Source organism: Dryas octopetala, chromosome 2, assembly GCF_963921425.1.
Source record: "Dryas octopetala chromosome 2, drDryOcto1.1, whole genome shotgun sequence".
Classification (NCBI taxonomy): domain Eukaryota; kingdom Viridiplantae; phylum Streptophyta; class Magnoliopsida; order Rosales; family Rosaceae; genus Dryas; species Dryas octopetala.
The window spans coordinates 18,706,471-18,723,260 of record NC_141367.1 but is presented as its reverse complement, the minus strand read 5'-3'; the positions used below and the strand labels follow the sequence as shown (position 1 = coordinate 18,723,260).

Genomic DNA, 16,790 nt, shown 5'->3' with positions numbered 1-16,790 from the left:
TTATTTTATTGGGCCACTGATGGGTTTAGCCGTTTAGGCTTTAATTGTTAGTATTTTGCTCTTTCCTCATCATTAGGGACAAGCAAATTTGTCTTTCAGAATAATTCTTTCAAAGAAAGCTCCTGATCAGTTGTAATAAACTCTACAGAGATCTTTTGCTTTTCAATATATATTTTTTCCCTTAATTACAGCAGATGTAATAAAAGCTCAACAATCATAGTACAAATATTGAAATGTAATGCAAACAAAGCTGGTTTCTTAATTTCACCCATGAATCTCCATCTTTATTCTCCTCTACACATATTTGACATTCCCATACAAAGCCAACTAGTTTTTTTTTTTTTTTTTGGTCTGAGCATTAGGCCCTTATTCACTGCTTTAATGTTTTCCATATGTACCTTTTTTTTATTAGGTCAAACATCTATTATATACTTTCTAATGATAAATAAACTCACTTTTAATATTTAACCAATTCTATTCATATTATAAATGAGTTTGGACACCTATTGTCAGGTGTAAGTCGGTAAGAAACATATGCAGGTTTTAACTATGACAAACAATAATCATTGTATTTTTTTATGGCTTTTTTACCTAAATACCACCTGGACTATATGAGGTGTGCTACCGTACCACCCAAACTTTTTTTCTTGCTAATTTACCACTTCAAGTATCAATATATGCTAATGTGGTACTTATGTTAAATCATTAACTTTTTTCTCGAACTTCCTAGTTTGTCCTTAAGTATAATTAAGAAGAGAGAGAGAATGAGAGGAAGAGAGATTGACGTCGTTGGGGGTGAGGGTGAGGGTGAGGGTGGGTTGGCTGGGTTTGTTTGTTTGTCTTTTTTTTTTTTTTTTTAAGTGTATTTGAATTTTAGTTTTGTTTTTTAGATATTTTATAATATGAATTGACAATATTACTCTTCAAGTTAACAGAAAAATTGACAAAAATAGATGGGCAAGTGCTACATTAGCATATATTGATACTTCAGGTGGTAAATTAGCAAGAAAAAAAATTTATGTGGTATGAGAACACACCCCCTATAGTCCAGGTGGTATTTAGGTAAAAAAAACATTTTTTTTTATTGAGTGTTACTATTCTTACCCATCAATTCTATTTTCCCACCCCTTTTTTGTAAAAATAATAATTACAATTTAAGCTTTTAATAAAATTACTAAAAGGGACACGCTAAAAAAATAAAGAAAACTCAAGCTGTCATGTTTGGATGCCATGGCAACCCATCTTCCATGACATTGCAGCACTCCTACGCACTTCTCAATTATCTCAAAAATAAGCTACATATTTCAGAACCATAATATCTTAAATGTATGGATTGAATTTGCAATTAACTAAAAAAAAATATTAAAGTTGCGATATTCAATATCAAAAATTTTGCACGTACATAAATTTTCCCAGCATAGTTAGAATAATTGATTCTTCATCAAACTAAGCACAACGAGTATTCTTAATCTCCATATTATTATCCAACCCATTTAGAATATATATATATATGTATATATTGATATGACAAGTGGCCAAAAAAAAAAAAATATATTGATATGACAAATAAGTGATGATTAGCATAAGAAAATAATTTTATACTTTTTAGGGCTGCAAACTAGGATTACAGATTAGAACTTTTTTTTTTTTTTTTTTTTTTTGTAAATGGGGGGGCCAAAGGCCCAACAAATTAGAATTTCGTTAATTGATAATTTGTGCAAATCTCGTGCTAATTTTTTTGCTACTATTGTGTTAGCTTTCTATTCTTTATTTTTTTAGGTTTAGGATTAGTGTTAGGTTGGGGGAAGAAGGAAAGGGAAAGAGAAAGAGTAGGGGCAGTTTTGGAATAATGGGAGTGAGATGAGTAGCTTGAAAAATTTTAAAATTCAATGCATGCTGTGGAAATAAGGTGAGTTGGAAAATAAGATTGAGGGGTGGAATAGTATCACTCTTTTTTATTTTTTAAGGTTTTGTTTTAATTTTTGGTCTATTTATATTTAAAATAGACCTGTATTATTTTTTGAGGTTTGAGGTTTTGTGACAGGTTAAGTAAGAGTGCTGCTATTTGCACACCCTAAATCTCTCTTTGCACACCCTTTCTTGAAAAAAAAAAAAAAAACTCAAGGGAAAAGACCATTTGGCCCTTCCCTCACCCACACACCTCATTCCCATCTCCCCCCGTACACACCCCACCCCTCACCTGCAAATTTCCCTCACCTGCAAATTTTTTTTTTTCTTCTTCACCGTCGCACCCTCCACCCTTTATCTTCTTCTTCTTCCCCCCACCCCAACCACCTCCCCCCGAGCCCTCCCCTCCTCTCCTCTCCTCTCCGACTCCTCCCCCCTTGCTCTGTTTTTTTTCCCTTTGCCGATCACCACCTTCCTCGCACCAGCAGCACCACATTCCTCGCAGAACCACCACCGCGCGCCACCACCTTCCTCGCAGCTAGCTCACCGTCGCGCGCCGGAGAGAAGATAACTTAAAAAAAAAAAAATTGGAGTGGGTTCGGCGGACCAGTGCCGAACCCGATGGTTTCGTTCGGTAAGTACCCACCGAACAATCCTATTCTATTCGGCGGGTACCTGTCGAACGAAACCACCGGGTTCGGCACTGGTCCGCCGAACCCGCTGCAACTTTTTTTTTTTTTTTAAATTTGTTTGGCTGTCTGCTGGGTGAGAGGAGAGAGGGAAGGAGAGAGAGAGAGAGAGAGAGAGAGAGAGAGAGAGAGAGAGAAAGAGAGAGAGAGAGAGAGAGCGCTGCGCGCGGTGGCTGGAGGGCTGGGGTGGTCGGGGCTGGGTTGGGCGCGGGGAGGGTGGTGCAGCAGGGAGGAGAGAGAGGGGTGGTGCATGGTGGTGGGCACGGGGAGAGTGGTGCAGCAGGGTGGTGGGCGCACGGTGGTGGTGCTGCGCGCGGGGAGGGTGGTGCAGCAGGGTAGTGGGCGCAAGGTGGTGGTGCTGCGCGCGGGGAGGGTAGTGCAGCAGGGTGGTGGGCGCGGGGAGGGTGGTGCAGCAGGGTGGTGGGCGCACGGTGGTGGTGCTGCGCGCGGGGAGGGTGGTGCAGCAGGGTGGTGGGCGCAAGGTGGTGGTGCTGCGCGCGGGGAGGGTAGTGCAGCAGGGTGGTGGGCGCGGGGAGGGTGGTGCAGCAGGGTGGTGGGCGCACGGTGGTGGTGCTGCGCGCGGGGAGGGTGGTGCAGCATGCTGGTGGGCGCAAGGTGGTGGTGCTGCGCGCGGGGAGGGTAGTGCAGCATGGTGGTGGGCGCGGGGAGGGTGGTGCAGCAGGGTGGTGGGCCCACGGTGGTGGTGCTGCGCGCGGGGAGGGGAATGAGGTGGTTGGGCTGGGGCTGGGTGGAGGGGAATGAGGTGGTCGGGCTGGGGCTTGGTGGAGGGGAGGGAGGAGGTCGGGCTGGGTGCATGGATGGGAAAGAGGTGGGCTGGGTCGGGGCTGGAGGGAGGGTGCGACGGGGCTGGGCTTGGTGGAGGGGAGGGAGGAGGTGGGTGCTGCGTGGGTGGCCGGTGGGTGTGGTCGGGTGAGGGAGATGAAGGGGGTGTGTGTATTTTTTTTTTGTCTGTTGATGGGGTGTGCAGAAGAGAAAAAATTGAGTTAGGGTGTGTTGGGTGAGGGGTAAGTGTGTCCTTTTTTTTTAGTTTTGATTTTTTTTTTTTACAAAAGGGTGTGCAAAAAGAAAAAACAGAGTGTGCAAATAACAGCACTCTTAAGTAAACTCAAACCTAAAAAATAATACAGGTCTATTTTAAATATAAATAGACCAACCTAGAGAGCAAAAAAAATTGATTATGACCGCCATAACTGTCAAAGCGTAACGACACTAACGGCTAAGCCTACTTCCTTCTCAAAGCTTCCCCTCCACTTTTACATGGACGAATTCGATACGCGTACTCCAGTAGCTAGTCCACCTCTACAAAAATCTCCCCCCTTCTCCACAAAATTACACATCTGCCATTACCACGCTCACTCTACCACTCTACCTCACCTTCTCTGTTCAAAGCTGCAACTCAGCCATGGCTTCTCTGCAAACCCACCATTACCGTCTTCAATTACACCACTGCGTCTCCTCTCTCTCCCCCAAACTCCACAACCTTCAAACCCCTAAGTTTTCACGGCGGCTCCCGACCTCATTTTCCGGGAAAGTTAGGGTTTTTACTTTCAAGGAAAATGGGAGGAGTAGAGATGAAATCTACTCATTTTGCTGCTCATGCAAAGCTGGTACTGAGATTGAAAAGGTTCCGGCCGAGGAGGGAAGCGAAAGGCCTCCTTTTGATATCAATTTGGCGGTGATTCTTGCTGGTTTCGCATTCGAGGCCTATTCTAGCCCTCCTGTAAATATTTCTTAATCAAAATTTTTTTGGGTCATAATGAATTGTTTGTTTTCTAAGAAAATTGAGGAAAAGGAAAGAACTTTAGTTATTAACTTAGCTGATATTGGGTTCCTGAAGCCTTGTTTGGTTACTGATGAAGTGTGAGAATATCTTATTTTTTTATTTTAAAAAACAAAGTGAAATCTTCGAACTGGGATTTTAGATAATTGGAACCAAGAAAACAGGGAAGTTTCACTACATGAGCCTACCTCAGCTCATTGGCTTAGCTGAGGTGTTTTTTAAGACCAAAAATACCATGTAAGTATAAGTGTATAACTGACCAAATTTTCAGGGTCTTACAGAGAGTATGGACAATAGTTGTATAAGAATTTAACAAAACAAGTATATAACTTTAATTTTCTTTTCCTTTTCCTTGAAGTTTCGCAGATAACGAAATAATTATCCTATTCAGTTTCTCAAAAATCATAGAAAAGTAAATGGAAAGAGATAGAAATTGATAAGTTTTTCTACTCAACCAAAGCTTTGTACAAGTTATTAACTTGGAGAAGTGAGTGGATTTTTTTCTGCAATAATGAAAGGTTTAAATTTCATCTCATCAGCTTTATTGGGAACCTGATGGTGGATTACCTCAAGTGTTTTAGTTTCAAATTCATTTGATTTTGTTGGATTGTTCAGGATAATGTTGGAAAGCGCGAAGTTGATGCTGCAGACTGTAAGACAGTGTATCTTTCAGAGTATGCAAACACTTCCTTATCTATTACAGCATACATTGTTTTATCTGCTGTAGATATTGATGTAAGCTAACTCTGATCGGATACTCTTGATGTTTATTTGTATGCATTTGATTAAAATTAAAATGTGAATGCAGTGTTTCATATCGAACTCATCCCGATTCATGTTTCTAGAAGAAAATTACAAATAAGCTGATAAGTTTGCAACGTTCATGACTAATTACTAAATGTTTTTTATGAATGCAGGTCATTTGTGCGTGAGATCTATGATGGTCAATTGTTTGTTAAATTGAAAAAAGGTTTCAATTTCCCTGCCATGGATCCATGGGTTGGTTATCCTTTTCGACTTTTTGTGCATTCAGGATTCCAGTGATTAATTACTATCATGTGTACCCCTTCTTGTATACTTATACTTCACGTTTTCCTCTTTCTTTATTTCCTTTTAGCTTTTGCTGATCTGTTTTGACATTTGATGTGCTTTTAGGGAACAAGTGATCCTTATGTGGTCATGCAATTAGATGGTCAACTTGTCAAAAGCAAGATTAAATGGGGGTAAGGTATTTTCACATGTAATTAATTTTAGAATCATTGATTGCCTTCCAAAGATTAAATAGAATGATAATTTTTCATGTTTACAACAATAATTTAGTTAAAGGCTTTTTTGATGCTTTAGATTTTAATATAATGCTCATGTTTCACTAGAAATGACAAATTTACTATTTATCTTTCCTATGGTGATTAATCAACATTTCTTTGCAACTTGCTAGGGGCTCTCTGTTTTTGAATACGAGAATATGACTTCATATACATATTGAATACACACACATACACATAGATAGTATATAGATGCGGATTTTGAATCGTGGGACTTTACTGGCCATTGATTGTGTTGACTGCATGGTGTCAATGTGATCAATGGTGTTAAATATATAATTTTAATGAAGTCTTTAAAAAAGGATCTGTTTCTGAGCTGTTATATTTTATATGGTGTATTGTGTGTGTGTGCGTGCGTGCGTGTGTCTGCATATTAGCATTCTCACACGCAGTTCGTACGTGAGAGATTTCTCCCACATCTGATAACTTCTACAGAGAGTGAGAAGTTACTTTTTGGCATTTTACTGCTTTAACTATTAAAATATCATTTGTTTTATTTTAAGTACATTGCAAGAGAGAGCATTTTAGGGGTTTAGATAGTTACAACTGTCAAGTTTGGGTTTTACCAAGTATCATTCTCTTCTAAGATTCTTAAATAAGGTCTTTAAATGAGATTAACGACTATTAGTTCCAATATGGATGACTCAAATGCACAATAGGTGAAAGTGGGCAAGATGTGACTCAATTGTCCATATGTGCTCTTACAGCTGATAAAATATGACCTTACTTAAGGACCTTACGAAAGAACTATACATACATATATATATATATATGTGCTATATAGAATTATTCTGTCCGTATCTAAGGGCTTGTTTATGAGTAGTTAGATCATATATGAACTGGTAAATATGATTTGTGAGTTGCATATCTCTTGCAACCAAAGCTATGATCCCATGTTAAACCCATGAGTAGAACTTATCATTGCAATGGCTTATAAAGAAGGTGCCCATGTGTTTATATACTGCACATCTCAAAGTACCCAAGCGTTGTGGACTATGCTACCACTTATTATAGAGTTCCAAAATTATTTTATTAATTGTCTTTTTTTGCTGATGTTTATGAAACTTTTTTGGTTTGTGGTTGCCACTATAATGGGAAAAATAGCATAGAATCTTAGAAATGTGAGATTTCTTAATCATATTGCAAGTTTTCTGCATGACAAAAAACATATCATATTCACATATTTAGTGGATCCAGAAAAGTCAGGGACATTTTCTTTAATCAACTAATAAGTTGGATTTATTTTCAAATATATAATTTGTGGCAGGACAAAAGAGCCAACATGGAACGAGGACTTCACTTTTAATATCAAGCGGCCTCCAATGAAAAATCTTCAGGTCAACATGTATTCTTTTAAGTAATTTTTTTATTTCCCATGCAGAAAGCTCTTGCCTGCTTTTTCATTTCTCTTCTTTGGCTTGTTGCCTTGAAATTTTAGGAAAAAATTACAGAAACAAAAATCTATGAAAAGACTCCTCGCTAAAAAGTGACTGTAGTCACTGCGAACACATACTTCAAGGCATAGTGGCATCTTCACCTCTCTTTGTGTGATGAGAAATAATCTATCTTTTCCTAGACGACCTGTTTGTGCTCAATGGAGATCTCCTCTTTCTATGGCCAGTTAACTACAAACTACAAATTCCATGGAATTGTTTAACTAATTATTCCTAAAGCACAAACTCTTTCCAAAGGGACCTACACCAGATTCTCAGCATTTTAGCTTTCTTTTTAAGCTGTCAATCATATCCTTTTCTTGAAAGTTTTCTGTTACTGGGAATGCAGACCTGTTATCGTATGACCCTTTTTTAGGTATCATCATGATCAACAATATGAGAAAAAGCCTTCTGCAAAATTAATTGGGTATTTCTTGCTTTCTGCCTTTTCAGCCTATACAGAGCCATAGGTTACGATAAGTTATCTGCATTCATCATTGTCATTGTTGTTCATTGCTGTTGTTGCTTTTGTGATAATGATATTGATGCTGTATTACCTAAAGAATAATTTCAGAGGGAAGAGGTGTCAACTTCTAATGTTGTAAAATGATGTATTCAAAGCCAATTATTTTGGTGTTGTTATTTAGTTGCATCACAGCTACTAATTTTCTAATATCTGGGATCAAGTTGTAGGTTGCAGCTTGGGATGCAAATCTTGTGGCTCCACATAAACGCATGGGGAATGCAAGCATCAGTCTGGAATGCCTCTGTGATGGTAAAAATCAAGTCAATCATTTGCATTGCGTGCATGTTTTGAAATGATGGTTCTTGCCAGATTGTTGAAGTGGGTTGGTTTTATATGTTTGTTATAGTACTAGTTTAGGGTGTTTGTTCTACTTAAAGTCATGGTTGCAGGATCAGCCGTAAGAAATAGAATTACTAATGTTGAGCAGATCAAGTCTGGAGTGAGGCTGTAAAATTTTTCTTTCCAAAATGATCAAATACCATACATGTACTTTTCTAGGAAATTTGCATGAAGAACTGGTGGAATTGGAAGGAATGGGAGGTGGTGGAAAAGTACACCTAGAGGTAAGTTTCCCTGGTGAATGAAATTATTTTATAGGTGGATGGTTCTAGAGAGAAGAAAATGTTGCAATACATTTCCTGTTGTGAAAATGCACCGTAGTTTTCATTTGGGATCTGATGCATATGAAAACAATTACTTCATATTATATATAAACCTACTATAGCTGGTTGTATATGGATATATTCCAATATATGCCTAAACCATGAGAAAGTTCCATTCATTCAAAATCTTTTTCTTGCCAAAAATTTTTGGATGTGTGCTGGGATTTCTGGGAAGGAATGAGAGGAAATGTCTTCATTTGGGTCTTTCTTTTCCCTTATTCATTTTCTAATCTCCCTTTTGACTCTCAGGAATTGCAACCTTGAGTAGCTTTTTTCCTTTCAGCACGAAAGATAAAATTTAAAAGAAAAAATAAAATCACTGTAGGCTTTGTGTGTTACGTTCTCCTCATACAGAGGGATGCTTGTAAGTTGTGGGTTCTATGAGAAACTTATAAAGATGCTTAATATTCCTTTCTTCTTCTGTTATGCATGGTTCTTATACTGCTAATACTTCTCTTTTTGTAATGAAACTTATTGTAAACTATTTATGTTTGGTTCAATTGGGAACTTCTTTCATATGAAGATTTTGTTTTTTCAAGTTTCAACCACTAATACTTTCATGCTATTATAAATTTTAAACATTTAAGTTTTACATATTTGCTTTGATGGCCTTTGTGGGCCCTGCAAGATTTTACATTTTCACAATGATTTTCTCTTTTGGTTTGCTGTTCTATTAAGTTATAATTGTTACTGTTGAGCTTTCAGGTCAAGTATAAAACTTTTGATGAAATTGACGAGGGAAAAATGTGGTGGAGCAGGGTCCCCTTTATTTCTGATTTTCTCCGGAAAAATGGTTTTGAGCCTGGTCTGAAAATGTTTGTTGGCTCTGAGACTGTGCAAGCACGTCAATTTGTGGAATATGCTTTTGGGCAGTTAAAGACATTCAATAATGCGTACCTTTGGAAGAATCTGATTTCAAGTAATGATGAGAATGACACAGAAGGCTCTGGGAAATCTGATAATTCTGCTGTTGTGTCAGACATGCCATCCCAGAAGGGTATAGCAGAAGGTTCTTTAAATAATACAGGCTGCAACGAAGTGAGCAGTTTAGAGGAGTCCAACACAGATGATGGTGCTGTTGAGAATGGACGTGCCCCTGAACTGGAGAAACAATTTGGTGAGGGAATGCAATCAGATAAGCATTTTTGGAAGAACTTTGCCAATGAAATCAATCGAAATGTTGTTGAGAAATTCGGTCTCCCAATTCCAGAGAAATTAAAGTGGGATGGGTTTGATTTATTAAACAGAGTTGGTTTGCAGTCACAGAAGATGGCGGAAGCAACTTATGTTGAATCAGGGCTTGCAACTCCAGAAGGCTTAGATGTTGATAATGATAAAACAACTGGCCCACTTTCCATTAGCATGGTTCAGTCTTCACTTCCAGATATTAAGGAAGCGACGAGAGATCTATTAAAGCAGACTGATTCTGTTTTAGGAACATTAATGGTTCTAACTGCAACAGTCTCTCAATCAAACAAGGAAGCACATCTTGCAGGAAAGAGTGAAACTAAAGAAGAGGATACTAGTAATGTAGAAGATGATGTCGTGACATATTCCACAACCGAGAAGCTTGCTGGTTCACAGGGAGCTGAAGAGATGAAAGCCCTCTTTTCAACTGCAGAAAGTGCCATTGAGGCTTGGGCGATGCTTGCTACTTCGCTGGGGCATCCAAGTTTTATAACATCTGAATTTGAGAAACTTTGTTTCTTAGATAATACAACAACAGACACACAGGTAAGTTTTTTCTCCTTTGAGATGACTGAGGAACCTTTTTTCGGTTGTTAACTAGTTATAGCTCTTCAAATTCTGAAGATTCATAAAAACGTATGTGTGGTGAAAGGCTGTCAATTAGTTGTGAGAATTATACTGTGGATGACTAAATTCTAGGAAGCTGCAGGTGGCAATTTGGCGTGATTCTGCAGGGAGAAGATTAGTTATCGCTTTCAGGGGAACGGAACAAGTAGGTTATATATTGTTTTTTCTAAAATGGAGTGTGGGTCTATATCTTTTGGTTCAAAATGCCTTTACTCTCACTTTTGCAGACAAAATGGAAGGACTTGGTAACGGATTTAATGCTAGTTCCTGCTGGGTAATATTCATTTACTTATCAAGTCATAACTTGTTTATGACTTTATGTGGTTGGCATTGATAATTTGTAATCTTTCTTCCTAATTTTCATTTAAGTCATAATGCATGTATGCATCATTTTAACAACACCCCCCAATTAGACAAAATTACAAAAAAGAATAATCCCGAAAAAGTGGAGTGACCAATGCCCATAAAGAAGCCCAAAACCGGACTCTCTCCCACAGATTATCCACCGTTTCCCCCATAGCATTATCAAAGACCCTTTTATTCCTCTCCATCCAAATTACCCACAAAATAGCCATCACCGCACATCTCCCCAACACTCCCCTCTTCTTCCCTTCAAAAAACTTAAAACTCTGACAGCAAGGCGGAACAAGAAACAGGAGACTCCCACCTCAACCCACCTTCCCTAAACAGCCTCTGCCATAAAGATAACTGGGCACTGCACCATTTGGTGTTCCAAACTCTCCGCCTCTCTTCTGCACATCACGCACCAGTGAGGTGATAAACAAGAAGGTCTTCTGCGCTGAACCATATCACAGGTGTTCAGCCTTCCATGAGAAAAAAATCCAGGCTAAAACCTGTACCTTAGAAGCTACTTTAGCCTTCCAGATTACATGAGAGGGAGGAAAATGAGAAAGAGAAGGATTATCCATTAATACCCTTACAAAGGATTTACACGAAAAAACTCCTGCAGCCTCCAAGTTCCAAATTCTCCTATCTTCCTTTTGCGGGACCAACACAATATCATGGAGACTAGACAATAAAGACGTGAACTCCTCCACCTCTATATATTGACTAGTCTGGTTTCCTATCCAGATTAGTACTGTTTTTATGTTTAACACACTCGGACCATTCGACTTACAAGTTTGCCCGGCAAACCCTTCAACTGGTTGTGTTTATTTTCTAAGATAAAAGGTATGGTTTGAAAGTTATCTCTTGGATGCAACTACACTTTGTAAGGTTAGTGGACAATGGCTAGTTGGGCTAACAATACTATTCTGTTAAGCTAGTGACGTATATTTTATAGAACCACTAAATTAATAACTTTAAAACAATCTTGATTAACAAATAGCTAAGCATTTATAACATGACATCACAATGGATCAAGGTTCAATGCAGTCAGACTGGTTACCCGTGACCCAGTCACTTTTTCTGGGTCGCCAAATGGTCCAGATTTTAAATATTTCATATGCACTAGGTTTCTCATTAGTTGTTGATTGATTTATCCTGGTTAATATTTCCCAATTTTAGATGTGTCCACCAAATTAAGCATTATATTTTCTTACAGATGTTGATTTTTGTACCTTTTTTAGGCTAAATCCTGAAAGGATAGGTGGAGACTTCAAGCAAGAAGTTCAAGTAAGCAAATCATTCATGTATGACATGAACAGATTATTGACAAAATCCAATCTCTACTTTTATATTACTGATGGTGACTAAATTATTTCAGGTTCATAGTGGTTTCTTAAGTGCATATGATTCTGTCAGGACAAGGATCATTTCACTCATTAAATTGGCAATCAGCTATATGTAAGTTTTGCTTTTGCTTAGATTTATTTATCTTATGTCTGAGTGTGTAACTGGTGTCTAAATTTCGTATATAACAATTGATATCTAACAGAATCTTGCAGGAGTAGTTTGCTTCACTTAAATACTTTAGGCATGTGATTCACTTACATAACTTGTATCCTTGATATATAAGCACTAAAATCTTGGGACCTTTAGATTTTAGATGCTAATTATCTATTAATTCCGATATCGATTTACTCCTTGTGATTTTAAAAGTATGGGTTTCTCCATCTACTTTATGTTCCAGTTCACATTGGCAAAGTATGAGAACTCACTTCGTTTTTAACAGCTTATGCTACCAGTTGAAAATTTGCATTTGATTAGTTGATAATATCATAGAAGTCAACACATTTCCTAACAGTTGATATTCAGAATTATGTCTCATCAAATAAGACCTAAGTTCAATTGTCTGTTTGATCTTCTTCCAGTTATTTGTTATTATTGGTAGTCCTACATCTATTAGTTGTATTCCTTAGAGAATTTGACAATATTTCAGTTGATATGTTTCAAAATCACAAACAATATTAATATAATCTTAGTATTTATATAAATATGTAACCGTTTCATTACAAATGGATAACATTGCGAATAGTTACATTATATTGGTACAACTTTTGCTATTTTCCTTCTTCTACTTTCGAAAAGGTGTGTAAGCATACAATTAGCTCTAGTACTCTTTGGGCCTAAAGGAGCAATCCTTTGGCATGGCCAGGGAATTGTGATATATTAGATTAATCTTTTAGTAATGCATATTGCATTTACATCATGAAATGTGATTGTTCCATTGTCAAATCAAAAGTTAGATGTTTCTCTGTTGCAGTGATGATCTTGCTGAGCCGCTGCACAAATGGCATGTTTATGTAACTGGTCATAGTCTAGGTGGTGCATTAGCAACCCTCCTAGCTCTTGAACTTTCATCAAGTCAATTAGCAAAGTGAGTTCTTTTATTCTATTTAAGGAAGTTATTATTCCTTTGATCAGATTATAATAAATGTGGATGTGATTGAAAGATTTAAAAATTATTTGCCTATGAGTTATCCTTTTGAGAAGTTTTGCATTGAAAGATTTTGCAGAAAGGGTAAACCATGTAGTATTATTGTTTTGATATTTTCCTCATGATTGGAAAATTGGGTACACAAGATATATTCATTGTCATATACTCATTCCATTTAATGGAAATACAGTAAACATACCTAAAAGTTGCAAAGAAAAGCAAACTAGAAAACAGAATTAAGCTTACGAGTTAATTTTGGGTTATACAATATCGTAATATCAAATTCTTTGAAAGTTGGTAAATTCTTATAGATCTAATCTTCTGTTTCTCTGTGTATTAGGCATGGAGTGATTTCTGTGACCATGTATAACTTTGGATCTCCTAGGGTTGGTAACAAAAGATTTGCTGAAGTTTATAATGAGGTAAGAATTGTATTTGTGATCTTCTAGTTGTTTCCCATCATGCTGCTTTTAATTCATCATTGAAGCGTTTGGTAATTACCATCTCATCTTTATTTTCTATGGCTCCATTCATTTCTTCTGCAGTCACCTCTGGTTGGAAAAACTCATCTTTTTATAGATGACCTAATACAACAAGCTAATTTGTGGTGTAGCTGCTAATCTTGTTAGACCTTGCAGAAAATAATTTCAAATTAAAATAAAGGAAATTATTTTTATTAGGCAGAAGTAGTGCAGAACTCTCACTTGTTCACTCTTTCTATCTAAATATTTTACAACAGTGTCATATAGAACTCTTTGGACTGAAATTTACAGGTATCATGGAGTCAGATCCACTGTTATATTCAAATCTTACTTTAATTTGCCTCATGAATTAAAATAATAATTAAATATGTGAAAGTGTATTTGTTGGATGCTACATGTCTATTTGGTGAAATTTTTTGCAACATGCAAATCTTACCTTTGCAGAAAGTCAAAGATAGCTGGAGAGTTGTAAACCACAGAGACATTATACCAACAGTCCCCCGCTTGATGGGTTACTGCCATGTAGCTCAACCAATTTATCTAGCAACGGGAGACGTAAGAAATGCCATGGTAGGTCATTCATTTTCTTATCTAGATCAATTCTCTTTTTAAATTTCAGAACGCATGAAACCTACTCCAGGCTTTATGACTTCCAAATAGATGCATGTGGCATATCAATATGCTATTTAAAATTATTTTTATGGACAGAGTAATTGGTCTCCTTACAAGATCTATAATTAGATTGTCAGTAGCGGCCCTAATTATTTCCGAGATAATTGATATCATCCCCTAGAACCTTGTTGCTACAATAGATACATAAATTTCACTTTTTAGAATGGCTGAATATGTCTTTCTTTACTTGAAATGTAAGGCTCCCTGTGATTTAATGCTTGCTTCGAAAGCTGTTAAAAATTCTTTTGGGGTGCTTTTTTATGGTTAAAAAGCACTCTTCTTCTTCATCTTCTTCTTCTGTTAGCCCATAATTCTCCCCCCAGTAAATGTAGAGTAACAAGTTTGTGCCAATTGAGGTACCTAATTTCAGGGTTATTAGCTTTTTCCATAGTAAAATATCCTTCTCTTTTGTAGCCCATATTTCAGGATCTGAAACTCCGAAGAATTATATGACCCTTGTTGGCTCAATTCTTCAGATGCAGAGCTGGAAAAAGTTTGATTTATATGATTTATAACAAATTGAAATGCTAGTAGAATAAATACAAAGAATGATTTAAAATTTAGTATGTTTTTGCTTAAAGCTGAGATAATGAATGCAGTACCTTCTATCCAGGAAAATATGGAGCTTTCTGAAGATGGTTACCAAGCTGATGTGATTGGGGAGTGCACACCAGATGTACTTGTCAGTGAATTTGTACGTTTCTCCTCATTTAATCTTTTTCTTTTGGTAGTATGTTTGCTTATGGATATTTAACATCACATTCATATGGTCATCAATGAATCCAATATTTAGATATATATATATAGAGAGAGAGAGAGAGAGAGAGAGAGAGAGAGAGAGAGAGAGAGAGAGAGAGGGAGAGATTACAGAGCATATTTCCAGCCGAAGTCCCATCAGTTCTGAAGCGTTTTTCATTTAATGTATCATTTATGTCTTGGGATGTAACCAATGTTGCATGCACTGACGCAGAATAGAAAACTGAAGCTATGTCTCACTTACTATTAGCAAAACAGAGCAAAAAGAATCTTTCATAAAGTCCCAAGAAATTAAAATGAACTGGGCTTGGTACCTTCATTATGTTCATGATGTGGGTAGCACTCCAATTGCATCTAGTAATTTCTTGTCCCAGATAAAATCAATTAAATAATCTTAGAATTATAAGACAATTGTTGACTCAGCTTAAGCTTTGGGAATAGTGGTAAAGGAACAAAATTTATCACGGTACCTGAGTAGGAGATATGAGTTCAAATCCTTACAATTGCATCCTCCCAATATATGTTAAATTCCATCCATTGAAAATGTTAGAAATAAAACATTTGTTGGCCCACGTCCGAATAGATTAAGCTTTAGAGATAATGGTAAACCAGCAAACTCTATCACAATCAGAAAAACCATTGTATTAATAGCCTTACTCATACGGATTATGAGCTTATTTATGGTCAAATTGAGTTTTTGGTAATGTCATAATGTGCGAGTCTTGTAACTTATTCTGCATCAGAATTTGTATTTAGACGTCTAGCAAATGAAGTGTGACCACCATGGAGGCTGAATCAAGGTAAAGTAGGATTCAATTTGGTATCAAGATGTATTTTGAAGGCCTGACCCATTCTGTGTATATTCTTAAAAAATCTTCACACCGCTCAAAATGCATTTTTAATGAGTTGTTATATAGACGAAGCTTTTCTGACTTTTTTTTTTTTTTTTTTTATCAAAAGTTTGACTAAGTTTGATTTCTACAGATGAAGGGTGAGAAGGAGCTTATCGAGAAAATATTACAGACTGAAATAAATATATTCCGTTCAATCAGAGATGGGACTGCAGTTATGCAGCATATGGAGGATTTTTACTACATTACATTGCTAGAGGTACATTCACCTGGTTGAGTTTATACATACTATATGTTTTTTTTTTTGGCCACTATACACACTATATGTTAATTTTCCATAGTTTGGTGGTTTTTATTGGTATATGATACGATTGGGGACGATTCCAATTGCAATGCATACTGCTATGAGTTGTAAATTGTAAATAGCTATTTCTTGTAACTTGTAATATCTGTTAGTCTTATTGTTGGTTGTTATCTTCATTTTTCGTCTACCCAGAATGTGAGATCGAATTACCAAGCTGCAGCAAGGCCGCTGTCCAATGAACAAGATAACAAAACAATCAGATGAGGCTGGCGTCTAATGGGCGGTATGGAACTTATACATGTCTTTGAATGTATTTGTAAATTGTAATTACCCATTTTTTCAGGCATTGTGCCTGCAACAGACCACCATTAGTCAGGTGTCTCAGCCTCTCAGGTGCCATGAATTTCTCCAAATTGTACATTGGGTACAGGCTTTTTATAAATGGAATAACATGAGCCAACAGCCATTTGTAACTCTTTAAGTTTGTGTAGCTTTGTTCAAATATCACATGTCTATTTTCACAAACAATATCACATGTGAGAATAACTTACCTATCCCCGTGTTAGGGGATAGGTGGTATCACACAGGAGAGAGAAAGAGAGAAAGAAAGAGAGAGAAGGGGGGAGAGGGGATAACACCTGGTAAAACCAGGTTGCAGGTAAGTCCTTCTCGTGATTCATATATGTAAGTTCCACACAAGTGATCAATTTAGACAGTACAAATAGTT

The 16,790-nt window shown here is 37.1% G+C and overlaps 1 protein-coding gene across 1 annotated transcript; it reads left to right on the top strand.

Annotated features, from left to right (window-relative positions):
- Positions 1 to 3,840: 3,840 nt before the first annotated feature.
- LOC147293711 (putative triglyceride lipase) lies at positions 3,841 to 16,539 on the top strand. The gene is made up of 18 exons (XM_086232297.1): positions 3,841 to 4,338; positions 5,014 to 5,072; positions 5,316 to 5,397; positions 5,554 to 5,621; positions 6,991 to 7,060; positions 7,850 to 7,931; positions 8,181 to 8,245; positions 9,050 to 10,078; positions 10,242 to 10,304; positions 10,387 to 10,433; positions 11,749 to 11,794; positions 11,886 to 11,965; positions 12,825 to 12,938; positions 13,339 to 13,420; positions 13,925 to 14,050; positions 14,766 to 14,846; positions 15,893 to 16,018; positions 16,256 to 16,539. The coding sequence occupies exons 1-18, from the start codon at positions 4,021 to 4,023 to the stop codon at positions 16,325 to 16,327; spliced, it is 2,610 nt and encodes an 869-aa protein (XP_086088423.1). The 5' UTR covers positions 3,841 to 4,020; the 3' UTR covers positions 16,328 to 16,539.
- The last annotated feature ends 251 nt before the right edge of the window (positions 16,540 to 16,790 follow it).

What these genes read in the sequence shown, in the direction of transcription:
- LOC147293711 (XM_086232297.1), top strand. Translation starts at nt 4,021, where the DNA reads ATGGCTTCTCTGCAAACCCACCATTACCGTCTTCAATTACACCACTGC. An exon ending in CTCCAATGAAAAATCTTCAG is followed by an intron (nt 7,061 to 7,849) that starts GTCAACATGTAT and finishes ATCAAGTTGTAG; the next exon opens with GTTGCAGCTTGGGATGCAAA. An exon ending in ATGTACTTGTCAGTGAATTT is followed by an intron (nt 14,847 to 15,892) that starts GTACGTTTCTCC and finishes TGATTTCTACAG; the next exon opens with ATGAAGGGTGAGAAGGAGCT.